General features: G+C 52.5%; 1 protein-coding gene across 2 annotated transcripts in view; it reads right to left on the minus strand.

The window, feature by feature from the left end:
• Positions 1–1159: 1159 nt before the first annotated feature.
• DOCK1 (dedicator of cytokinesis 1) overlaps positions 1160–25519 on the minus strand; it is a 485813-nt gene continuing 461453 nt past the window's right edge. For both annotated transcript variants that reach the window (XM_059172849.1, XM_059172848.1), the window contains exons 45-52: positions 25010–25186; positions 23934–24017; positions 19215–19352; positions 13100–13245; positions 10314–10512; positions 8064–8217; positions 5297–5457; positions 1160–2289 (exon numbers count right to left, since the gene is read on the minus strand). In XM_059172849.1, the coding sequence (XP_059028832.1) occupies positions 2194–2289; positions 5297–5457; positions 8064–8217; positions 10314–10512; positions 13100–13245; positions 19215–19352; positions 23934–24017; positions 25010–25186 (1155 nt within the window). In that variant the 3' untranslated portion in view covers positions 1160–2193. The remainder of the gene's footprint in view (positions 2290–5296; positions 5458–8063; positions 8218–10313; positions 10513–13099; positions 13246–19214; positions 19353–23933; positions 24018–25009; positions 25187–25519) is intronic.

A 25519-nucleotide genomic window follows, 5' to 3' on the forward strand; every position in this document is an offset into this window, starting at 1 on the left:
TTTGGCTCATGTAAAAAGCAGAGATACACATAAAGTACGTAAATATACACATAGCACATCTGTATGGTCAAAATTTCTTAATGGGGAAATGATTAGGAAGAAAATGTCTAAAAATGCTCCTTGGAAGTTAATGAGGAAAGAAAGGTTGAAAAGCATCATCCAGGAAGACTTTCAGGAGGAGGCCGCATGGGGAGACAACTGGAACCAGAGACCATTCTCAAAGAAAAAGAACCTTTTTTTTTTTGTAGGGCCAGGAACTACTTTTACAATTTGGGGCAACAGCTTCTGCAGTGTGCGATGCTGGCTACTGCACAAGGACCCACCGCCAGGGGCCGGACTCTCTCCTCTCGTCTCCCAGGTCAGGACGCCTAATGCACTTCTTTTAGGATCTCCGATGGTGTGTGGTTTCCAGTACACTCAAGGGAGGAGGAATATTTATCTCAGTTGAAGAGTAAGAATTCACAAAGGAAAAAATTCTATATTCACTTGAGTCTCACACTTCCTCGGGGTTGATGGGATATTTACAGCAAAGACGAATAAACTGGGTTGGGCGAGGGAGAGATCGAGTAGGAGAGAAGAATCCTGAGTCTCCTGGGTTCTGCGGCAGGTTCCCTGGAGGTCTGGTTAACGGGGCCGTGGAGCGCATTCTTGTGGTGGCAACAGGGACACATCTGGAAGGAACAGGCAAGTGAGCTTTACACGGAAAAGAGCACCCCGTCGCCTTGTTTCTCACCACTGAAGATCCGGAGAGCTCTGGAGTCTGATGCCGAATGACGCATCGCATCAAACAAAACCCGCTCTCAGGTCAGCCGCTGAAAGGCTGTAAGGGGCAGAAATGATGCGCAGCCGGAGCCGGGTCGGGCTCAGGGGGGAAGCGTCAGCAAGCTGGGCTCCGCTCCGCTCCCTCTGTAGGGACACACAGACACAGGAGGGATAGACGGGGTGCTGTCAGTCAGGGTGGGGCCACAAGTGAGAGACAACAGAGGCAGTTAAGAAACATGCACACATCTGTAAAGGTGAGCTCTTTAAATCACAAATCTAATTTAAATTAAATTAAGTTTAAATCACAAAGCTCTTTAAGAAAGAAAAACACAACAATGGCATTTGGAGATACATTGTATCACACCAAGGGATAAAAACATAGTGTTCAGACACTGCGTCTTTTTAACTGGCTTTTTATTTTTTGCTGTCAATGAATAACATCTGAGCCTACTAGGAGAGTAGCATGATTATAGTGGATAAAAAAATATAGATGACAGAATAAAAATATTAGGTCATACAAAGTTAGTTGTTTTGTTTTTTTAAATCATCATCCACCAACACTGTCAGGACTTCAGCGCTTAGGGGGAAAAAAATCAACAAAACTTAATTTGTGTTTTTTTACACTTCCAGCAGTTAAAAATTAAGAACACGTACGGAGAATCTTGTGTGGAAGCCTATCACAATAGCTGGAACTAAGAACCACCATATATACAAACTTCTGTACAGACTGAGGACAGGAAGAACTCATCAATTAAAGCCATCTGTGTGCTATGGACCTTTTCTTTTTAAAAAGAAAGAAAATGGACTTCCTATACTTGTATTCCCTCTTCCTCTTGATCCGGTATTTCTACTGGTGTTTCCACTCCATAAATTAGTAACTGTTCAGTAGCTGAGAAATAATCCTATTTTAAATTATACCAAAGGAAATCAGGAAACTGTCCCCCTCCTCCAAAGGGCTGACCTTAAACGCCCCATACAGGTTGAAGATACACTTGACCACGAAATCCCACCCGCAGGACCAGGGCTGAGTCAACACCCTCCGGGGACAGCCTGGGGGCGGCCCTGGGAGAAATGAGCACTCACTCACTACATGGTCTCACAGGGGACCGCCTCGCCCCTCGTACTGCGCCAAACCCGGGTCAACCGTGTTCCCTGCTCGTGTCACGTGGCACAGACAGAGGGCTTCGGGCAAGACTTGGGCTCTCTCCAGACAGACACGGTCAGAAGCCGCCAGTTTCGATAAGCGCAACAGGACGGTCCAGACCTACATCCACGCCGCTCCCCGATGCAGAAGGCCGCTCACGCCACAGCGGGAAAGAGGCTCCTCTGCAGGACAAGCGTCCCCACCACGTGTCCGACACCACGGGCCCCATGAGGTAAAGAGCAGACGCGGGAGAAGACGCGGAGGGAGAGGAGGGCGGCCTGAGGCCTTCACTGCACGATGCCCGAGTCCACCGACGTCTGCTTGCGCGTCGTCTTTGGCGGGGGCGGCGGCGGGGTTTTGCTGGGCAGCGGCGGGGGCAGGTGCTGGAAGACAGACAGACGGCAGCGGCGGCGTTAGTGAGGCGCTCTGGGTGGGGCCCAGCGGCGGAGTCAGGGCGGCCACGGGAAGTTACTCCGCACCCTCGGGGGGCTGAGGGGACGGCCCTCTCCGTGGGCCCTGCGGCCGGACAGCTGGTGGCGACAGGCCTTTCTGGCATCTCCAATCAGCTGCTTTTTGCAAAGCGCATCAGCCGTCTGTGTGCATGGACCTGAGAAGGGACACTGCTGCTCTTTGCCTGGCGGCTTTTATTCCAGGGCCTTTCAGTCCCCGGGGCCCCTGGAAACGGACTGGTTTCAGAACTGGGCAGTTTAAATGGTGAAGAGCCAGGGGATCCCAGGGTCAGAGCTGACCCAGCCAAGTGCCCTTTGATGAGGATCCATGGGCCTTGACTCGTGTCCCCCGACGATGTTCCTCAACTGTACAGGGAAAAGCGGTCCGGGACAGACTCTCCGGGGGTGGGTGAGAAGCCCTCCCTTTGCTCTTGGAACTGGAAAAGCTTCCCGAGAGAGTGCCAGCTGGGTACCTGTGGCCACTAGCCAAGAGACCCCTTTAAAGGCAGTTTTCCATCCAGTCTCTTCCAAAACTGCAAACAGGGGAAGAGCAGCGTAGGGGGTGGCTGAACTATTCAAGGGGGAAACACGCCCTCCACAGAGCGCACACAGCTGGGTCTCCCTGGGACTATTTACCAAAAAAAGGTAGCTCATCAGGACACCTGGTAGCTCAGTCAGTTAGGGGTCTGACTCTTGATTTCAGCTCAGATCATGAACTCAGGGTGGTGAGATCGAGCCCTGCGTCAGGCACTGTGCTCCGTGGGGAGTCTGCCTGGGAATCTCCCTCTCCCTCTGCACCCCCCCCCCCCAACTCTCTGTCTCTGTGGAAAAGAAAAAAGAAAAGGCAGTGGCTGTGCTTGGTCCACGGGCCACCGTTTGCCCTTGGAGTCCTGCAAAGGACTCGACAGTTGCCAAGGTGATGGAAAGACCTCCTGCTTCATGGACCTGTCCGGGCGTCAGTGACTGAGGGCAGCCGGCCCCACCCTCCCCACAGTCAGGCTCCTGCCCCGTGGGAGATGCTCTGTAAATACACGTGGGCCGAACACGTAAGCGAATGAGTCAACGTGGGGAGAAAATGAAGCCTCGAATGAGCGGACGGAAGAAAACATGACAGATGGGACACAGGCAGAGTGAACCAGAGGGAGATCGCAGAACACCGTCACCTAAGCAAGGGGGGTCTTGTGGCAGCGTCTCTCGGCGGAGGCTCATGTGTAATGCAACGTGAGGGACGAAGTCTCAAGGACAGAACGGCGACACCGCAGTTTCTCTGCTAGTGACCGAATTTCCTCCCAATTCCCAGACAGGGAACTACTGAGATGACCCCATGCCTAACACACAGAAGAGAATAAATAGAGACATGCACAGCTGAGGCACGGACATTGAGGCGTGATAAAAAATGAAGTAGCAAGCAGACTCTTGAGTTTTCTCAAGGTCGGTCAGAACGGTTAAAAACAGAAGCAAACACCTATTTCGAGATGTGATGAAATGGTCGCTTCTGTACGCGTGCAAGCCACCACGGGGGGTCGGAGCGAGTCGGGTGAACCCAGCCAGACGCGGGCACAATGCTGAAGATGCCCCTGTGCCAGGCAGGAGGACAGCGGATTTATTGCAATGAAGCAAAGTGACAGGTCAGATTGTTGCTTGTAAGAGTCACTGGGAAAGAAATGACAGCTTAAAGTGGCGACAACCAGAGACAGGGTTGACCACAAGCCCGAGGCCGATCAATGACAGCGACAGGAGGTATCGATCATCCCCCGAAGGCAGATGAGCGATCGTTCCCCTACAACAGCCCGCAAGGCCTGCTCAGAGGGGGACGCCCTGGAAACACCACCGCCCCCAACGGATTAAGACCCACGAATCCACAGGCGTGTCACTGGAACTCACTCTCGTGCTGCAGGGGAATCAAGACACACACAGCAACGAGACTTGGGTAATTAATCTAATTGAAATCACAACCATTTCTAAGGGGAGCCAAGGCTCGCACATGTTCCTTCCTGACCCAGCAGCACGTGGCATCAGTCCCTTCGAATGATGGAGAGAAGGCACTGGAGATGAGAACACGTTGCCCCTGCACTTATCTGTAACAAAATAGATCGGGTCATATTTCCAAGTTCAGAATTTTCAGTTCAGTGGTGTAGAGAGACCCAGGAGACAGTCCTGCTTTTCCAATTAAATAAAGGTATGAAAACAAAGGTGTGATCGGTTAACTAAGCTGTTAGGAAAACAACACCCCAAACAATGTTCTCACTCGACTCCCTGGGCCTCTCTCCTTCTAACTTAGAGTTAAAAGTCAGCGGGAAAGGTCAGACTCCTGTTTTCTGTGGTTGATCGAACCATCGCAGCCTCCTGCAGAGCCATCAGGGAGGAACGTGGCCCCATCTCCAGGGCCAGTTCCCCATCATGGCATCTCTGGGGACAGAGGGCTGATCTGAAAGGTCTCAGAAGGTCAGCATCCCTTCAGCATCCAAGAAGAAGCCCCCTGCTGGTGTGTGTCTTTATATAAGAGGAAGAATGAAATACATGTACCGTAAGAAAACCCCCGCTCTCTCCTGCCCCACTCACAGGAGCAGATAATAAACTTGCAGAACACCCCATGAAAAGTACCCATAGGAAGAAAGAAAGAAAGAGTCCATAGGATTTATATTGGTTTTTAGGGGGAAAAGCGTGCACGCTGACCTCGGCCTGTGGCCTCCTAAGAACAAAAACCCTTAAGAACCAGGAGAGGAATGGGCTGGATCTCTAAGGAGTGTTTCCAGAGCGGGTTGGGTGCCACAGAGCCAAGATCCGGTAGACAGAGATCTTCTCGCTTTGACCTCTTTTGTCAAAATCAAACGTGGGCCGGCCCAACGCAAGCACGCTAACATCGGGAAGGAGGGATTCCTATTGGGTGGAGGAGGGAACGGTTTTAAAAACCCACATTTCAGGCTCCCGGCTGACTTACCCTCTGGTGAGGAGGAGGGGGCGGGGGTGTGGGTGAGCCGATCAAATCCTGGTTTTCCACCAAGTTCCCATAATCTGCCATGCTGCCTTTGAGAGGAAGGGGCGGTGGGACCTCGGCCGTGTCCATCCCGGTCATGCTGCTCACGCCGTTCAACTCCAAACCTGGAAAACCGGACGGATTTAGAATCAAACTGGGCCACTAGGCCCAAGTGCCCACACGGCTGCTTCACCTTCTCTCAGGAGAGGCAGGGGAGGCTGATGGAGAAGGTGAGCTGGGAGGGGTAGAGCAGGGGAAGGGTCGGATCCTTTCCTAAAGGAATGTTCTAGAATGAGAATACTAAGCGCCGTGAAGACATGTAAAACCCGAGTTTAAAGGAGGCATAATTCCATTGTAAACACAGCCATGTCAAGCCAGGGCCCCTCCTGACCCCTCCTCAAGCCTCTGTGCCGTGGTGGCATCTAAACAGCAGGGGGTCACAAGGACTGTCTACACTGGCGGTTTCAGAGCCCGAACCAGTGTCCTGTGGCTGTTACTGGGAGGGCTGCAGGAAGGGAAAGCTAGCGACGAAGCAGCTGGCCAGTCATCCAGCCTTCAAGTCTCTCCAGACACGGAAACCCACAACGGTCTGGAAGACCGTTATAGCGGTCACGGGCACGGCGGCTATGACTTTTCCAGAAGCCGAGGGGGAAGTACAATTGATTTTTAAAGCCAACTGAAAAAACAGCCGGTTTCAAATGGCAGTAAAATCATTAAGATAGGATACTCTCAACCTTTGTGGAGACTTGGAAAAACAAATGTGTTTTTCTTTTATATTAGAGGTAAATGGACATTTTTACTGATGGGTCTCTTGAAGGTTTTCCCACCCACCCACTGGATGAAAAATCCTTCTTTAGGGGAAAGAATTTCCGGGGGAGCTGTGGACTTCTGAGGGAGGCTCGCTGGTGAAGCCAAGGCAGCAAGCCAGAACACATCCGATGGGACGACCGCCCTCACCACTTGTCGCTTGCGTATTTGTGAAACTTCACAGAACCTACAGTTTGCCATTTTAGCTGTAATTCATTATATAAATTGGAGGCATTGATTACATTCAGTGTTGGGCAACCATTACCCATTTCTAAACTTTCTTATCACCCCGAATGCACAGTCTGTCCCCAGAGAGCCTGATACCTCTAATCTACCATCTGATACCCCCCCCCAGCCTGATACCTCTAATCTACCATCTCTACGAATTTGCCTGATTTAGATATTTCACATAAGTGGAATCCTAGCAAACTTGTCCTTTTGCTTCTGGTGTATTTCACTGAACGTAACGTGTTTGAGGCTCGCTCATGATGGAGGTCTGTTCCTTTTTATGCCTGAGTACTACTCCACCGTGTGGCTGTCTTTGGATGCACGTCTCATTTATTCATCCATCGGGTGATGAACACTCAGGATGTTTCCACCTTCTGTTACTGTGAAGAACGCAGCTGTGAACGTTCATATACAATGAGTCCTTGTTTTTAATTCTTTGGGGTATAGACTCGGAGTGGCTTTGCTGGGGCCTGTGGTGATCCTAGGTCTAATGTCAAGACACCGCCAACTGTTTCCCAGCTGCAGTGCAGCTTGTTTTTTAATTATTAAAGGAGATAATAAAATATTTTCAGAAGCAGCTTCTGGGGCAATAGTGTAAGGATATGAGGATAGAACACACAGAGCCTATCTGCTTCCCAGCGGCCGGGAAGCTGTCCCTCAGTTGGGCTTGTCCGCAGCTGCAGTGCCGGCCCCCACCTGACGGTCCCCAGAACGGCCACCGCTCCCTTCAGCAAGAAGAAAACCAGGTGCAAAGGACAACAGTCCCTGCCTTCCAGACCCTCTGCACAGGGCAGAGGAAGGAAGGCAGGTTCTCCTGAGGAGGAAGGTGACCCGCACTCCCGCACACCTTCCCCTTGCCAAGACCTCTCCTCTCTGGCAGGCCTGGATTTAGCGGTGAAAAGCTGATTACCACAGGTAGTAGGTTGAACTGTGTCCCTCCAAAATTCATGTCCACCCAGAACCCCAGAATGTGACCTGATTTGAATATAGGCTCTTTGCAGATGAAATGAATTAAGGATCCCAAGATGAAATCATATTTGACTTATGGTGGGTCCTAAAGCCAAGGTCTGGTGTCCTTGTATGAAGAGCAGAGCACTGGGGAGAGCAGGCCACATGAAGGGAGGCAGAGACTGGAAGCTGAGGAACGCTGAGGACTGTCAGAAGCTACCAACAGCAAGAAAGGCATGAAACAGAGTCTTTCTTTGAGCCTCTGGAAACAACCCTATTATCTTGATTTCTGATTTCTGGCCCCCATAAGGGTGAGGGAATAAATCTCTGTCACTTTAACCAACAAGTATAGGGTAATAAGTCACGGCAACCCTAGAAATTGGGAGAAACTAGAAAAATTAGTTATGTGCTTAGCTCTTCAGAATAGCCTGGAAATGCTTTTCACTTCACGTTCCACCTCAACGCAGGAATGCCCAAGACCCTCCTGCAGCTCGTACCCCATGATACAAAGAGGGAGGCCGTCCATGTGCCGCTCGTGCCCACAGGGAGGTTCTGAGAGCTCACTTCTCCGCCCCGGGAACTTGGGAAGACTGGTCTGCCGAAGCCCGAGGGGACTCCCTGGACCCAGGTGCCTGTGGAAACTCTATCTGTATGAAGGGGAGGAGGCGAGCCTAACTGGAAGCCTCTGGGCAAGGAGGGGGTCCCAGAGCAAAGTCGCGAATTCCAATGTGGAGAATGTTCTACTCACTCGACTGCAAACTGAAGCTGAGCTTGGCCCTTGGCGTGACCGGAGGGGGCACCGGCTGTGGGGACGGTGACGACGGGGAGACTGAGAAACGTCGTTCGCTTCCAGTGACGCTGATCACCTGGCTCTTCGGTCTCTGGGGCCGCAGGGGGCTTATCTACGGTGGAGGAAAGAGCACAGTCAGGGTCTGCCATGGCTTTGTTTCCCCCCATGACTCACGGGTTGAAGTCCTCACCCTCAGCAGCTGTGACTGTGACCTTACCTGGAAACAGGTCCTCTGCAGATGCGGCCATTAGGGTGGGCCCCTAACCCAACAGGACTGGTGTCCTTATGAAAAGGGAGAATTTGAACACAGACACATGCACTCAGGGAGAACGCCAGGTGAAGGCAGCGATCAGGGTGATGCCTCCATGAGCCAAGGTATACCGGATATTGCTGGGCCTGGGCGGGGCAGGGCGGCCTGGACAGGACGAATGTGCATGAGGACTGGTGACAGTCCTATCCCCCGAGGCACATTCTGAGGACTCAGTACATCAAAGGATGCTTTCTTGGTGTGAAGCAAACTACCCCGGAGGGCCCCCCCACCTAGGTGTCCTGCCGCAGGCTCTGAGTCTGAGCAGAAGGTCACAAGACTGGTGATGAGGCCAATCAAGCAGGAAACTGAGCCCAGCCCCCCGAGTGACAGAGGTATAGCTTCGAGGGCCAGTGTGGGGCAGAAAGCCAAGGCCACCCTGGCGGGCCCAGGGAGCGCTAGTGGGTGCTGGCTTTGCCCCTGGGAATGGGGCTGCTGCTTCCACTCCAGCAAACCTGCCTCCGATCTGCCCACCTGCTCTGTCCTGCGGCCCCTGGCTAGTCCCAGGCACGAGGAGGCTGGCCTAGGAAACTCCAGGTCCTACCCCCAGTGCTACAGACCTCGCTGACCCCTGTCTTCCAGAGGACAAGTCCCTCTGGAGAGAGATAGGTAGCTGGGCTGGACCGAGCACAGTGAGTCTGCCCCCAGCCAGAGGTCGGGCTTCCTGTCCCCGGGGCCACCATGGCTGTGGTTATTCTGAGAGTCATGAGAGGCTGACAGGGGACCGGGTTCAGTGCGCTGACCCTCGGCCGTTTCTATGCACTTGCCGAGGGCACGGCAGGCCTACTTTGGCTGAACTCACCCCATTTCTGCTAGTGTCCCTGCAAGCCAACAGGGCCAAAGCAGGGAGGGACAGACCCTGTGTGGAATGGCCAAGTGCCTGGCCTGACCTTTGACCCCTTTTCACACAATTTAACTATGATCAGCTCTCCCATGAGGCTCAACTTCCCTCAGGCCCTTGGTCTTGGCAGCTTAAAAGGCAGCTTAACTGAAGATCCATGAAAGGACATGTGGCGTGTCCAGCCCCCGGTAAATATCCTGAGCTTCTGTTAACTCCCCCACCCAGTTCTGATATTCTAGACTTGAGATCTCTATCCTGAGCTCAAGAGATGGCGACCTTGGCTAGTGTCAGCAAGGTCACCGGCACCCCAGCTTTCCAGACTAGTGGACAGAGAACACTGGGTGGTTCACCAGGAACCATCTGGCTCTCCATCCAGCTGCTGGAGGCCCAGCGCCTGGGCATGAACACTGGCCTCTGGCCAGTCCCCTCCCCATGCTCTGACGCCCTCGGCCACACTCACACAGCAGTCAGAGCTGTGTCTGAAGGCCTCAGAAGGGCATTTGCCTTCTTGAAGGCCATGTTGTGGCACCCGAATCGGCCTTCTGCCCTCAGACAGCCAAGCAGCATGTGCCTGCCGGTCTGACTGGCACGCAGTCTGGAGAGCCTAGAACCAGCGGAGCCCCTTTGGGATGGGGATGATTGCTAAGGCAGAACCTTCCAGAGAAGCTCAGCTCCTCTCTCAGCCTCTGGGGCCCCACAGCATTGTGTGATACAAGGGGAGGGTCGAGGGAGATCTCAGATTTGCAAAGTGACTGGTTGACAGAAAATTCAGTGAAATCCAATTGACAGCCTCATTGGCTAAATGTGGAGCAGAGGTAGGTCCCAGAAGCCACCGCGGAGTGGGGACAAATTACTGTCTTGGGGGCGCCTGGGTGGCTCGGTGGGTTAAAGCCTCTGCCTTCGGCTCAGGTCATGATCTCAGGGTCCTGAGATCGAGCCCCGCATCATGCTCTCTGCTCAGCAGGGAGCCTGCTTCCTCCTCTCTCTGCCTACCTCTCTGCCTGCTTGTGATCTCTGTCTGTCAAATAAATAAATAAAATCTTAAAAAAAAAAAAATTACCGTCTCAGAAAGAATCACGGCCTCAGACTGCTGCACGGCAACATCGGTGGGTTTAAATTCCTTATCGAACATCTCCTGATGTTTGCTGTTCCTTTTCTCCTTCTTCTTGTCCTTCTTCTCCTTCTCTGGGTCGTCCTTATCCAGCTTGTCCTGGGATCTACAGTGCATTTTCTTTGGCAGGAGAGGCTCCAGAGCAAACCTAGAAGAAACGGTTCCTTCAACCACTCAGGACTTCGGAGGAGGAGAACAGTAGCTTCTCACCTGCAGAGGAATGTGAGCGCGCTCCCGCAGACGCGAAGCGCTGACTGGGAATGTCGCTACAGGAAAGGAATGATTTATAAAGAGAGGCCAAGGGGGAATTAAGATACATATTAACCAGCTGTAACAGAGAGACTGTGCAACCCGACAAGATCGAACTGGAAAGAAACAGAGACAAAGTGGAAAGAAGCAGAACATGTACAGGAGGACCGGGGAGATGTGAAGTCTGAGGAGCAGACAGGACACCATGACATAAAGAGATGATCGCAGATGTCTGATGGGAGGAAGGCATTTGGGGTATGTTTCAAAAGGGGCGCCCTCGCTTACAGAGATTCATACTAAAATATCCCAACTGCAGTAAGAATAGGCAGATGCTAATGCAAAGAAATTTCTGGTATCTCGATTCTGACCAAGTTCCCACAGCCGGCTCAAGATTACAGGTACGTCAGCTGCTTCAATTTGAAAGCCCTTTGGATGACTCGGGGAGAAGCTAGCAGATTCCTGCTCACAGGTACATGAGAGGCCCTCAGTTTTTCAGCTGAGCACCAAGCTAGAAGACCTGGGGTTTGGCTCTGCCACCTACTGGGGAGTCTCGCCATGCCCTAAGCCCTGTGGGCTGGACGTCCCCAGTCTCAAGACAAAGAAAAGACACCACTGCCCTTGGGCCTACTAATGCCAACTGGCTGGTCTAAAACCATGTTAATGGTTCTACTGAGTAGGCGGGCCTCGGACTAGCTTCTAGGGCATGTGTCAAAGCTGACGACGCACACACTTCCACATGCAATTGTGGTTTTGCTATTTTAACACAAGACTGGGGCAGCCAGCCATGAGGGGAGGTCCATCCTATTTCTGTCCTAGTAAGCCACCAGGAGAGAGAAGAAATGACAGTCTGAGGTCGAAGTTACAGCCTCTGCTGCAGGAAGGAGTTAGGAGAGAGGGTCAGCATGGATAATGGCATGAAAATATCTCAGAAACTTCATAAATTTCCAGTTATACAAGAAACAAGGCACAGGAAGGAGGAGCAGAACATATAGGATATAGTCAATAAAAACAGAATAATCCTCAAGATTTTATTCTAGGTTTCGTATAACTTGAGACAATTAACATGGTGGGGGATAAGATCAGTGGACATCTTTCATCTCCGGCGGAACAGCTGCAAACATCCTGATGGGTGCGCAAAGAGCCAAGAGAAAGGCAGGTTACGTTTAAAATTTTTCACATTATGAGAAGCACCTGTGGACAGGATGAACCTTTATTCTGCATGTAACCTGTGCCATTTGGGACCGAAGTTTCATTTTCTCCACATTAATTACACAGCTAAGGGTGGTAACCCTAGAACGAACAAAAATCTGGAGTCTAATAAAGATGCCTTCCAGTTCAAGGTTAAACAACGCCTCCTGGGAGAAGGAGGCGCGCATTCAGTTCACACGTGTGATGCACCACACCTCTATCTACAAGCGCTAGATCCATTTCCACCGTCACCCCTACGTTCCTGGAAATGTAAAAACCTTTTCATAACTAGCTTGGGGATTTTCTTGGGGAAAAGTTGAATTAAATTTCTTTAGCAATCTTGCTCTAAGTGACAAGCACACATGATTTAAATAATTCTAAGTTGAGAATTTCCATATGGATTTGGCTTTGTAAGTAGCAGACACTGATAAAAATTACTATTCAGAAAAAAAAAAGTGGGTTTAGTTTTCAATCCTCCACTGGGCACACCAGTCATTGGCAAAAAAGGGCACATAGATTTGAGCTGTTCCTTGGGGAAGTGTGTGGCCAAGGCTGGGAGCATGCAGGTTTAGTAAGGCAATGGACGGAAACCCAAATGGAGCTGTACACACACACCACTGTGCAAACTCACCAGTAAAATAATAAGCAGTTGTTCTCTGGGGTTTAAACGGCAGGACACATTTTTCCTCTTTATTTAATAAAAACAAACTTAACATGTTTGTTACTCAAAACCACAAAAAAATTATTGATGCTTTTTAACACTCAAAGTTAATACAAGAGACACAGTGGGAGCTCAACCAAAATTAACTAGTCTATTAGCTTCTTGTTTCGCTCTGAGGTCACTTTGTGCTGTTGGGTGCTCAGCAGCAAAACCGGGGTCTCCAGAGAAGTCTTGGAGAAGGAAGGCGGCCTTGCCAGCCCTCAAGGCTGACAGTGTGAGACAGTTCTGCGCTGCTCTGACACCAGGGAAATGAGCAGGAGAGGAAAAGTACAAGTACACAGCCAGCAAGGAATGTAGACAGTCCTTCTAGAACTTCCAGAACAGAACTAAATCAACACTCACTGCAGTGTTTTAAAATCTGATGGAAACCTTACCCAAAGAATATTTTCTCAAAAACTCACAAGACCCTGAAAGTCATTGTGGGCACAAGAGTTGCCACGTCTTGGAGGGTTTTAGTTTCAAAGATGGTTTCGATTTTAAGAAAAATTCTCCGCTGTGATCAGACAAACCCACAGTCCCAGTGGCTGCTCACAGGACAGACCCTCTATGTCCCCTCCCTGCTGCTGGGAGGACTCACCCATCAGAGCCCGGCCTGGAAGGGGTGCTGTCCGACGACAGGGAAGACACGGAGGCCACCGACAGAGGCCGGGATGAAGAAGGCATTGTGAAGGATCGGACCATGGACCGGGGACGGCTGCCTCTTCTGTCATCCAGACTTGAGGGCTGACAGTGAGAGAGAGAGTGAGTGAGAGAGAGAGAGAGAGAGAGGCTTGTTTGATGCTCTTTGCCAAAAGACTTCTGGCCCCTGTGGTCAGACCCTTGGGACTAAGTGGTCTTAGCAACCGAGCTTCTAGACCAAAACCGTCCACACCTGGATGAGCAGTGCATACTCTCGTCCAGAGTGAAAGATGAAAATGACGATTATTTCAGGGTTTTCTGAAATCTTACCTGATATTGTGAAAAATATAGTAACCTCCCTATTTTTCTAAAATTTTAAATGCACCTTTTTTTTAACCAACACTACAATCCATCAACCCGTCTGAGAGCCATCGTAGAATGTACTGACCAGAAAATGTACAGAGTCGCATCTGGAGGAAAGAAATCTGTGGAGTAGCATCTATATTAAAGAGACTGTTAGGACCCTTAGATGAACCCTGCGCCTCTCTGCAGGTTGACAAACCACACAGATCACCGAGTCACGCGTCTGACTCTAGAACAAAGTAAGATACTCCTGCCGCTTATTTAAAGGCAGATTTGCTCCCCTGCCAGTACAGCGGGGCCGAGGAAGCCACGGCTGGGCCCACTCAAGCTCCTCCTTCCAGCCAGGCCGTGAACTAGAGATGCATTCTGGAGAAAAATGGCCTCTGGATGGAATTTTCCATCCTCTCTTTGAAGTAGGATTTCTATCACCCAAACACGACTCACTGCGCTATAGCTCATGTCACTATTTAATTACCTGGAAAACGCTAGCGTCCCTGTGCCCCAAGGCCAGCTGCTGCAGAGGCTCCTTCCTTTGACCTGAGGAGGGAGGGCCCTTCCTCTCTGTGCGGCTTTGACCTCCCCACCGCCCTGCCCCACAGCTCCGAAGCCAGTTCCTCGGGCCGTCACTGGTAGAAGACGGGCTTAGGACCGCAGCTGATGATACACTGAACACAACTTCCGCATCTGAAAAGTGGGCCCGTTTCTTCAAGAGGTGTTTCGCATGTGAACTACGACTTGATCTGTTCGCTCTCTTGTTAGGAGTAGAAGGATCACCACCACAAAAGAACAGTTTAAAGCAGAAGCTGGTAAACTCGTTCTGTGAATGGCCAGACGGGTTTTAGGCTCTCCGCCCCCGACCCCGCTCATCCATCAGAGCACGAAAGCAGCCAGAGACGACACAGAGACGAGTGAGCAGGGCTGCGTTCTGATAAAACCTGAGCTACAAAAAGGGCAGCGGGCCCCGGTTTGCCAAGCCCCAGTTCAGAGCCACGTGTGGCTGGAGTCTGCCCGCGGAGAGGGGAGGTCTTGGGTTTGGCACAGGGACGGCGCCATCGCACCCCTTCAAGGCGACGTCCACTGGCACTAACTGGCCTTGTGAGGAAACCAGAAAGGAAACGAAGTACAACTTAGTCCGAATCGGGGACACGTTTCTTGTACAAAATCTAGCAACTCAAGGTCCACAGGAGGCTCTTCTCAGGCTGAGACACATGACGAGTCATGGAGAAGGCCTGGTTCTCGGACACATGGCTCCCCGCCACCACCCCTGCACCCCGGGACGGTCTGTGTCCCACCGCTCCCAACACGGTCAGGCCAGAGGCCTGCCTGCTGCTCTAGGCCCGGTTGACCGCAGCATCCCCCGGGGCCCCGCCTGGCCACCGCTCTTTTCTGCATCTCGGTGCGATTTGACCCTCTTCATGGTTTGACTGAGACCCGCGGGCAGCCTCTGCCTCTCGAAGCCCACACTGTCCCCTACGATTTCCTCCACAGCAGCAGCGTCTGAGGGCGGCTCACGGGGAGGGGGCGGAATCTGAGCAGCCGCCTGCCAACCCTGGGGGGCCGCCTTCCCGCCCCTCCCCTGCAACAGCCTTGGGTTTCATTTCCACGGAGCCCCCCTGGACTGGAGGCAGGGGTGGGGGGCAGCGGCAGGCGGGGAGCAGAAGGGCAGAAGGCCAGCGGAGTCAGGCTCCGGTGATTTCTGTGGCCGGGAGGATGCTGCCTTCACAGCCCATGGTCTGTCGGCCACAGGGAGACTCGCATTCAAGGAAATGCAGCTGAGCGTACAGAGAAGAAACGTGACTGTCCACCATCCGGGTGCTGTGAGCCCCGCTCCTGGCCTGATGGTTTCTGTCTTTCTGGTGAAATGCCGCTCCCAGCTATGTTAGGTGCGCAGGGCAGAGGAGAGAGCCAGCCATGGACCAGGAGGGGGCGACGGCCAGGAAGAACCACCTCAGTCCAGGAAGAGCCTTGAACATCCTCCCTCTGACCACAAAGGGCTGGTGATGTCTCTGGAGAAGCAAACTGCAGTTCTGGCGAATCTATCTGTAGAACAAGGGGAGGGAGGTGGCAGGAGCAGGGTTCTGGCCAAAAGGGACAGAAGCCACTGTTGGGTCCCGTACTTCCAGGGCGCCCACTGGGCCATTTGTCTCACAATTCCATCTTGACTGAGTAGAGCCTCTAAAAATTGAAGAACTGGGACTTTTTCCCCCTTCTGAAGCAATCGGAGTTTCTCCCAGCCCTGACAGGTGTAGCCCCAGCGTCATGACAGGAGTCATCTGGTGGCCCTGTATCCTGGCACCAGGTCTGGCAGGGGTGGGGGTGGGGCAGTGACAACTAGGCTAGAATTTTAGCTCTGGGACCGACGATGTGACCTGGCACCACGCGTGGAAGGAACGAACCACTCTGGGCGCCGGCTTTCTCCAGAGCACGCAGGGATGAATCATCCCGCCTCGAGAGGACGGTGTGAGGGCGAGATGGGAGGAAGCAGCCGGAACCCCGGGGCCTTGGCACACTCCTCGGGTAGCTGTCCCTGCTGTTGTCATTATCACGGCCTGAAGCAAACACTCATTTTGCTTTTTACAAGAAGCGAGCCCCACCCTGCCCAAAAGGCTCTGAGGTGTTTTGTGTCCTTTTCTTCCAACTGTGCCCAAATGCCCCCCCCCTTGACCCCCACACCTGCCTACTGCCCAGAGATCAGGGGCGGGTGGGCAGGGCTGGATTTCGTTGAGGCGACCAGTGTTTTGCTGGGTAGGGTAAGAAGCAGGCACGTTGCTTTTCTGGAAGACCCAGGCGCTGGTGCTGAATGCAGGAGGTGCTCATGGCCCTTTCCTCAGGGACCTCGGGGTCTGCACTCTTCACTCCCTGTGCATCTGGAGAAGCTGGGCTGTGTGTGAGCTTTTGTCCAGGGAGCTGTGGCCCCCTAGAGCCCCAGCACAGGCAGGGAGAAGGCCAGCGGGGCGGGAGCCGGGCTCTGGTGAAGCCGGCTATGGATTAAGAAGTCAGAGGGTGTCCAAGTCTTCTGTTTCTATCTATGGCTTTGGCTGGATCAGAAAAATTGACAAAATGGTTTATGTCTTTTCTATGGGGTTTTTATTTTTAAATCCATTTTTTTTTTTTTTAAACAGGATGGTACTATATTGCTTTTCCAAGTATTCTGAGATGCTTGCAAGTTTTCAGAGTAGATAAGACAGGAAAGGCTCATACCAGACTGCTTTTTATTTGCCGCATTTCTCAGAACCTGACAAGGGCATCTGTCTGTCTCTGTCTGCTCGAGGGAAGCGGGCTCCCAGGACGGAGGACCCAGGAAGGCAGCTCCAACCAACAAAGCATCCAAGGGGAGGAAATACATCCTTAATTCTACTCCTCAATCCCAGTAAGCCTGACCAGCCCCTAGCTGGGCAGGGGTGGGGGGCTGTGCTGGCTGCCCCCACAGAGAGGCGGGCAGTTTGGGGGACATGACCAAGTCCCACGATGTGGAGGACACTGCTCACCTCTGGCCAAAGATGGCTGCATAGGAACAGGGGAAACCTGTCCATGAGGAGGGGGACATCCTCAACACCCTGCCTCCTGGCCTGGCCTTCCGTCTCCCCTGGGCCCAGCAGCAAGCCCGCACAGACGTGCCGCATCCCGGCAGAGAACGGAACAGGAAGGACATGTGGTGAGCCAGACAGGTGTCTGTCACTTTGAAATATAAATTACATGAGCGGTAAAAGGGAAGACTTTCACTTAGGAGGCAAACTCTGAGATCTCACAAGTGTTTGTTTCTTAGAAGACTTAAGAGCTGTGTTAGACTTGGGAAGAGATGCAGGATGAGGAGCTACGAAATTCTGGCCCCTCGACTCCGACCGCGATGAGTCACAAGCCCTGAGGCCATCAAGCCCTCCTTAAGGGTTCTGGCTGGCATGAGGGCATCCCAGTCCGAAGCCTGTCCAGCTCCTGCTGGGCTGGCTGCCCTGGGTCCCCATGCACTGAGTTTTCAGACCAGAGCCCGAAGGTTGCACTCTCTTGGCTTTGTCAGGTTCACACTCTGCTGGGGACACACAGGCGTGGGCGGGTAGGCTGCGCCAGCATGGAGTGGGCTCAGAGCCCAATAGCCCCGCTCTGGGGGCTTCTCAGCCTCTTACCAGCCTCCGACCACATGAGCAAGAAAAAGGAAACCTCTGCCGTGTCACTTGAGTGGTGGCTAGAAGCAAAAACTTGGAGTCAGACCAGCAGGCTTCAAACTCCATCAGTGGCTGCAGTGGCCACTGTTACTGTGTGACCGCATGTCCCCCTTCTCCCCATCTGTCAAATGACAATGACCGCGGTGCCTCATTCATAGTGTTAAGTGGATGAAGCCAGTTCGTACTTGTGAAGCACATGGAAAGGTCCCTGGCACACGGGGAGTATGAACGAGTGTCTGCTGAGTGAGCCACGTGTGTGGGGAAAAGAAGTGAGTTCAACAGGAAGAGCAACAGAGAGCTGCTGGCAGACGGATGGAATTGGGCCGAAAAAGAACCCAAAATGGTGCCCTACATTGGACACCTGGTCCTTTCGGAAGGAGAGAAGAGTGCCGTGCGATGTGAGCAGCACGCCTTTCGTTGGCAGGAAGGTGGAGACCACGTGCGCCCTCACCCCCTTCATGCCAAGGGCTGGGCTTCTAGATCGGAAGCCTTGCTGCCTCTTTGTGTCACACTGTTGCTTCCCTGAAAATCACGGAAAGCAGGCCTTGCATCATCTGCTGTGCCGGACATCTCCAGAGTCCAGGGATGGCCAAAGTTCGGACCCACCAAGGCCCCCAGAGACCACTGTGTGGCGTTCTGGTTTCCGGGGCTCGGCCTCGCCCCCAGGTGGCTTTGACGCGTGGCTCGCAACAGCATCTCAAGCCTGCCACAGGCTCTCACTGCCGGCCAGTCTGCATCACTGCCTATCACAAGCCACTCTAATCATGAGCTTGAACCCAGCCGCAAACTTGAAACTTCTACAAACTCCTAGCAAAAGCCCAGTTCTGCCCTTCATCCAGAGCAAAGCTTCCTGCCCCACACTGCCATTCCAGGCTCTTGGAGGCTGGGCACCTTTCCAGCTTCTCCTGTGAATTCTCTTCCATCCCAGGCACGGCTATGTCTGCACGGCCTCGGGCCTGCCATTCGATTTCCAGTCTCCAGGCCTTTCTCCTCACCTCCTCCCCTGACTGTGTCCAGCTTACCTTTCTTGGCTCAGACCCGTAACCACGCCTTTAAGACTTAAAGTCTTTGATGACAATTTCAGTAATCCCAGCAACTCTCTCCAACGACTTTGACTTTGGACTGGACAAAGGCCCCAGCTCTGCCTCAGGACATGAGTACTGTTGCGTGTGTGTTCCCTACCCCTCTGTGTGTGGGGTATGGCTGTAGGAGTGGCCTCCACGACCAGCCAAAGTTGAGGCCCATGGGCCTCTGGGCAGTTTTGCTGTGGCCCCACTGCACTGAGGACAGACTGTGTCCGAGGCAGGCGAGCAGGGCGCTTGGTGATCAGGCACACTCATGAAGGCTTACTCACCCTGACATTTCCAGTTATTGAAAGGAGGTTGCTGGCTTACTGGCAGACAGACTTCCGAGGGGGCCGAGGTCCTTCGAATCCTACTTCCCCAGCAGGCATCACGTATACCTCTTACTCACCCTGCCTGTGAGCCCGACACAGTTGGACAATGTGACGCAAAGACGCCCACCTGCCCTTCTGCAGGGCTCCCCACTTACCATGGTGCGGACACCATATTGCTTTTCCACTTTCTCCTTCAGCTGTTTGAAACAGGCTTCCATTCTCTCATGAAATGGCCTCAGTGCTTCAGTGACTTTGTCTCCATGAATCCTGATCCCTTCAGCCAAAAACGGAATCTGAAAAACATAGCAGTCAACACTCCTTATTTCCTGGTTAATGGCCTAGAGAGAGGCGTGCACACCAGGCAGAAAGTGGCGCTGTGTGCAAAATGCAACTGTTTTGTTTCCAAATCAAACCGTGAATCAAAGTCATCAGCAGGCACATTACCCCCAAAGACCAAAATGCTCAAATTAAAATCCTTTGTGTTTTAAATTGGACACGTTCAGTGCAGTGCTGGGCACACAATGGCCACTCGGTGACTATGCCTGACTCCCATTGGCCGACCAACTCCAGAATAAACTCATCTGTGCCTTCCACGTGAATCTGGAAAGATCTGCAGTTTGAATCTGTTTAGCTGTAACTTGGTCTATTAGCAAAGGGTCATGGCACAACGCAAAGATTTCTTTAGTTCAGAATATCGCCTTTGTAGGCAATTGAGAACCCTATTGAAAAACTTAAAAAAAATCTAATTATATGTGATCTATAGTCCTGAAGGATCTTCTTATTTGGAAAGGAAAACCAAATCTATTCTTCCTTAAAACTAAAAATAATCGCTTCCCTGCCAACACTGCTGTCACAAATATCCGTGCCAACACTTCACTCCCAAGCGCAGAGATGTAGCTGACCTTTAAAAGCGTCGCAGGGAGACATTTTCATTCCCCAGCCCCGGAGGCCCTCTAGAATCACTGCTGTTGGGGGGTGGGGAGGGCTCTCAGGAGGGCTTCTCTCCCCAGGCTCTGCTTTCCCCCAAATCGTGGACCAGGAGTTAGACATTCCTCAATGCAATCAAGCTAAGAGGCTTCCTCTTAATAATTTATAATTAAATCAAAATCCTGATTAAAAACAGATTTCCCTAATATGACAGAACACCTACCTAAATAAGCAGATTTATTAGGAAGCAGGATAATAAGTACACAATTGAATTTCATGTGAACAAATTTGAGAACTCTTATCAAGATGAATCAATGCATAAAATGTATTTGGTTGCCATGTGGAGCAGGCGCTATTTATTGCCTGTTGTGGTCTCCGGGGAAAGACAGAAGAAGTCAGGGCCCCCATGTCACAGCCCGCCCGGCAGCCCACCCAGCCTGCCCTGGGGCTGCACGGGCTCAAAGCTTGTTTCGTTGACAGTTGGGCCTCCCCACCAGGGTTCGGGCCAGGCGTCCCCTTCTGGCCGGTGACCGCCAAGAGGACGATGGGTGTACAGGTGAGCTTTCACGATGGAGAAGACGTTCTGACATTCCACGTGAATTACTCCTACAGATGGCAGCTTCCCCGGAGCTCGCCGCAGTGTGGTCAGGTTCCACACTAGAAAATGCTCACAGTAATCCTTATGCTTCCCGAGTTCCGCCTCGGGGCATGGCACAGGCAGGCTGGAGACAACTTTTGGTGGGATGGCAGATGTGTTGGATCTCTCTGGGTGCGGAGTCGAGGGTGGGGGTGCTGTCTCAAGGTGAAAGCCCAGCTACGTGAGTTCCTATACAAGCATTTTTGTGTAGAATCAACCATTTTCAAATACATAAAATGCAGTCTAAATGTCTCTGCATTTTCTTGTTGTTGTTTTCTTGTTGGTTTGATTAAAAGCCTTAATGGGCCAGACGCGCTGACCTACCAGAAGCTGCCGGCTGGACTAAAGTGAAGACCGTTTGGTTTCGGTCCCTGGGGCTGTGTGAGCGGCAGCTTGGCAGGCAACATCTAGAGGGAACAAGCACTGACCACTTCTGCAGGTCCCTGACGCTGTCAGATGCAACCTTCTTCTTCTGGCCTCTGTTCTGTGTCCGACTGGGGCTAAGCCCCGGCTCTGCGTAAAAACATGCTCTGCGCAAACACTCTAACGTACTGGGTGCTTAACATACAAACATGGGGCATGGAATGGGGCCTGAAGCGATCTCCGGGGACCCTGTAATTCGGTGGGTTCCAAGCTGGATGAGCCTCAGCATCTCTGGGCTGGTTCCTGAACCCCACCTCTGGAGTCCTGGTTTGCTCTGGAGTAGATCTCAGGAATCTCCATTTCTTAAAAGTCTCCCAGAGCCCAGAGTGGGGAGAGGAGAGAAGACATCCCCAAAGTTAACACCTTGGGTTGTTCAAAATGAGCACACAGCCTGCTCTCCTGAGACGCCCTTCTGAACAGCAGTGCTGCATGTGAAGTTTGCCCCTGTGTGTCCCCTGCACTCACTCAGAGCCCACCAGCGCACGGCACATCAGGGAGCAGAGCTCAGTGCTCCAAGAGCACCACCCCTGCAGGGCAACGGCTGAGCCCCTTATCAGTTGGGGATGCGGCGTGAGTCCGGTCTTTTGTCTTTGTCGTCTCGAAAGAGACGTAGGTGCACAACACAGCGGTGGTGTATGGTCTGTATGGACTCATCTTCGGGCCTTGGCAGGGATGCTCAGTAAAACGGCTGCATCTGGGGAAGGGCAGAGCTGTGCCTTTGAGGAAGGGGCTGGAGCCCACTCTGACCTGGCGTCGGCTGTAAACATAGAGGAAGGCCCCACACGCCTGCAGCCACTGGCTCCCAGCTGGGAGAAGCGGGTCAGCATCGTCCTGGTTTGGGGATGTCAAGAGCAGAGCCAAGAGCTGCCTGGGATTTAACAACCTGCCTTCACAACCAGTTTCAGTACCAAGATGTGCTTATTGCTTATCAGTGATGGAAACTCTGCCAGTGAGTCTTTGGGATTCCCCAGAGAAAAAGACTCACTCTGCCCTGATGGAGCTTCCAGAAAAAAACCAAACCAAACAAACTCACAAACGAAAACATTAAGACAGCATCCTGATAACCCCAAACTTCTTATTTTTAATGACTGCATGACTCAATCAGTGATACTAAAATATGGGTTTCCAAACATTTGCAAATGAAAGCGAAATCACAGGTAATGTTTTGAATATGCATTTTCCATCACCCTTTGATTTAATGAAGTTGCTAGAAAATGGATTCTTTTTTTCGGCTTTCCTGTGAGCTGCTTTAAAATTCATCCTTTAATATAGTTATTAGGGGTGATGACATAGTGCTGACATAAAGTTCTCTCTGGGGAACAAATTATTTTCCTCTGTAGGACTTGAAACTCTTAAAATCCAATTTGCTGTAAAAGCTTACAAGGAAAAAAAAATCAATACAACTTTTGCAGACCAAACTAGTTTTTGTGTGGCAATGATGTTATAGCCTTCAATGCAGTTTGAATTTTGTATCTTTTGGTTTCTACATCTAAAATGGAATCACTCAGACTTTTAAACTCTCTTTTTGTTAACAGAGGGAGACCGTCCACATGAGGCTTATATTCCACGCAGAGAACCGTCCTTGGCCTGTCAGGTCACCGGAGCCAGCCCCCCCCCCCCCCGGGTTCATTATCACAGGGTAATTCTACTGCAAACAAATGTCTAGTGATTTGTGGCCAAGTCACACCCATGAGGACAGCCATTGTGAAAAACAAAACAAAAAGAAACTAGAAACTGACAAGTGTTGACAAGGGGGTGAGAGGAACGTGGTTCCTTGAAAGATTGACAAGTAGAATCATGGTTTGATCCAGAAATGCCACTTCTGGGAATACACCCCAAAGAACAGAAAGCAGGAAAATGAACAGACTCGTGTGTGGCCATGTTCACGGCCAAACAGCAGAAGGAGCCTGAGTGTCCACAGGCGGATGAACGGAAGAACCGAATGTGGCCTGTCCACGCAAGGGAGTGTTATTCAGCTCCACAAGGACGGAGATTCTGACTCAGGCTACAACACGGATGAACCCCGAAGACTGTATTCAGTGAAACAAGCCAGTCCCCAGAGCCGTATGACTTTACCGTATGAGTCTGCAAATGTGAAGCACCTGGAACCATCAAGTTCATGGAGACAGACAGAGGAAGAGTGGTTTGCAGGGGCGGAGAATGGAGAATCAGTGCAGAGGTTTTTGGCGAGGTGGCAAAGTTCGGGAGACGGACAGAGGGGATGGTCGCACAGCAGTGTGAATGTGCTTAATGTCGCCCGACTGTACTGCAAACTGGTCACGGTGTTACCTTGTATGTTCTGCTTATTACCGTGACGTCAAACTGGTCAATGTGTTACCTTGTATGTTCTGTTTATTACCGTGACGTCGTCCTAACAGCAGGCCCCTCTAAGGTGAGACTCAGCGACCTCAGGAGCACGAGCACAGAAGCACCATTATATGCAGAATTACAGCTGGGAAAACACGATGTGGACGCCCCTAGCCCTGGCTACCACCAGGGAGAACGTGAGCGGCGGGCGCTCTACAGTGGCCCGCTGTCACCTCCCACACGGGCAGCACCGGCCCGAGTGCCCTTCCCGGGACAGGCAGGAGCCAAGCTCTCGAACACATCACAGCTCTCAGCTTCCCTCTGAAGTTCTGTCCATACCAGACAGAGTCTTCCAGTAGAGACAGACCAGGCTCACTGGTAAGTGAGAATGCTCTGTGTGTTCAACCTCATGATGTAGCCTAGGAGTCTAGTTAATATATCTGGGGGTGGGTTATCTGGGGACACATGTGGCTCCGCGCACTGTGGCGCATGTCCCAGGCCTCTGTGCTGGCTGGTGTGTGTGCTGAGGTGGCCCAGGAGGACGTGGGTCTGGCCTGCAGGGCGGCCACCCCACACTTACCTGCCATGCGATGAGGTCCTTGAGCTTTTCGATCTTCTCATGGGCCTCTGGGTGCTCCTGCAGGTACCGATCTGTGAAGAAGGCCTGGTGGGGACAGGAAGGGCCACTCAGTACACCGCTTCCCGGTCCCAACTCTGCACCCTGGCTGTGCACCAGAGCCGGGGAGAGAGCCAGGCCCACCCTGTGTGTGTCAAACAGACGCACCGCCGGGGACGGACCCTCCCCAGCACTCCGGGCTAAACGTCTGCTTGGGCCCAACACCACAGATGTTGAGACGTTGAACGGGGCAGCCAGGAGGGGCATTTTGGGTGGCATCTCTGTCCTCGGAACCCAAGCTGACCTGGATGCTCAGCCGGCTGGGAGGCAGCTCCCCAGCGCCCTAACTCCCGCCCTGCCCCCCAGCCCGGGCTGGTCCTCCACCTCCGGCTGCTTACAACCAAGAGCCGTCTCTAGGTCCAGGGCAATGACTCCTCGCGGCCTGCTCTCTGCCTCAGTTCTTACTCTGTCTGGACAAGGGCTCAGCAAACTTTTCTGAGAAGGGCTTCAATGCCGCCCCTTTCCATCAGGAAAACAGTCACAGACACTAAGTGGTGAATGGCCGCGGCCAAGTCCGAACTTGATGTCAAGAGCAGACCGTAGTGCCGACCACTGGTCTAGACCACACCCCACATCCTTCAACTTCTGCCCATTCCCACTGAGAGGCTTTCCAGCGAGCCCAGCCGGCCTTCTGCCGTGTACCCGCCATGCCTACCTATCCCACACATTCTAAGCCTTTCGTCTCTCACTAAAACCGTGTCTCTTGGCCTTTCGTGATCCTAGGACTCTTGAGAGCCCCCCGAGGGCAGCCCCGCAGAGCTCCGTCAGCCCAGCCTGGGAGGACAACACCCAGGGGAGTCATGCCCGGGGTCGGGCCTTGACCTTCCGCAGCCAGCAGGGGTCACCTCTAGGGGGTCCCCAGCCTTGGCTCAGTCACAGCTGAGGTTGGCCAGAGAGACCAGCACAGCTTCTGGGCTGGGAGGTATATTTCTGGAGACATCTGTCCCGGGACAGGGCTGGACCTCAGGCAGGTCACATGCCTTCTCATAATTCGCGAAGCCTCCCATGACGGCAGGGTCCACGATGCCATTCAGGAGCATGGAGAGGGGGTTGATGGGGAGGCTGGGGTCATCAAGGTGCTGCTGCACCATGCTGTTCATCTTGTCATTGGTCAGCTGCATGGTCTCGATGGCGTTCTCCAGGGGGCTGATCTCCACCTGCGGGGAAGGAAGAAGATTGGACCCCAGGCCAGCTGCTGCGTCCACCCCGCCAGGGTCTTCTGCTGTGTCTCTGGCCCGTGAGGTCCTGCCAGAGGACGAGCACTCCCAAGGGGGGCCAGGCTTCCTATTCCTCCATCACACCTTTCTTCCCGGGGTGGGGGCGGTTTCGGGGTTGTCTGTTATCACCCAACAAGAGCAGCTGGGTATCTCTGCATCACTGTGCATTGCCAGTAGGCATGGGCCTTGCACACAAATTCCGAAGCGATAATACAAGGCGGGCTGGCTCTGAGGGGGTATGTGTGTGTGCACGAGTGTGTGTGTGTGTGTATG

This window comes from Mustela lutreola, chromosome 4, assembly GCF_030435805.1.
Source record: "Mustela lutreola isolate mMusLut2 chromosome 4, mMusLut2.pri, whole genome shotgun sequence".
NCBI lineage: Eukaryota > Metazoa > Chordata > Mammalia > Carnivora > Mustelidae > Mustela > Mustela lutreola.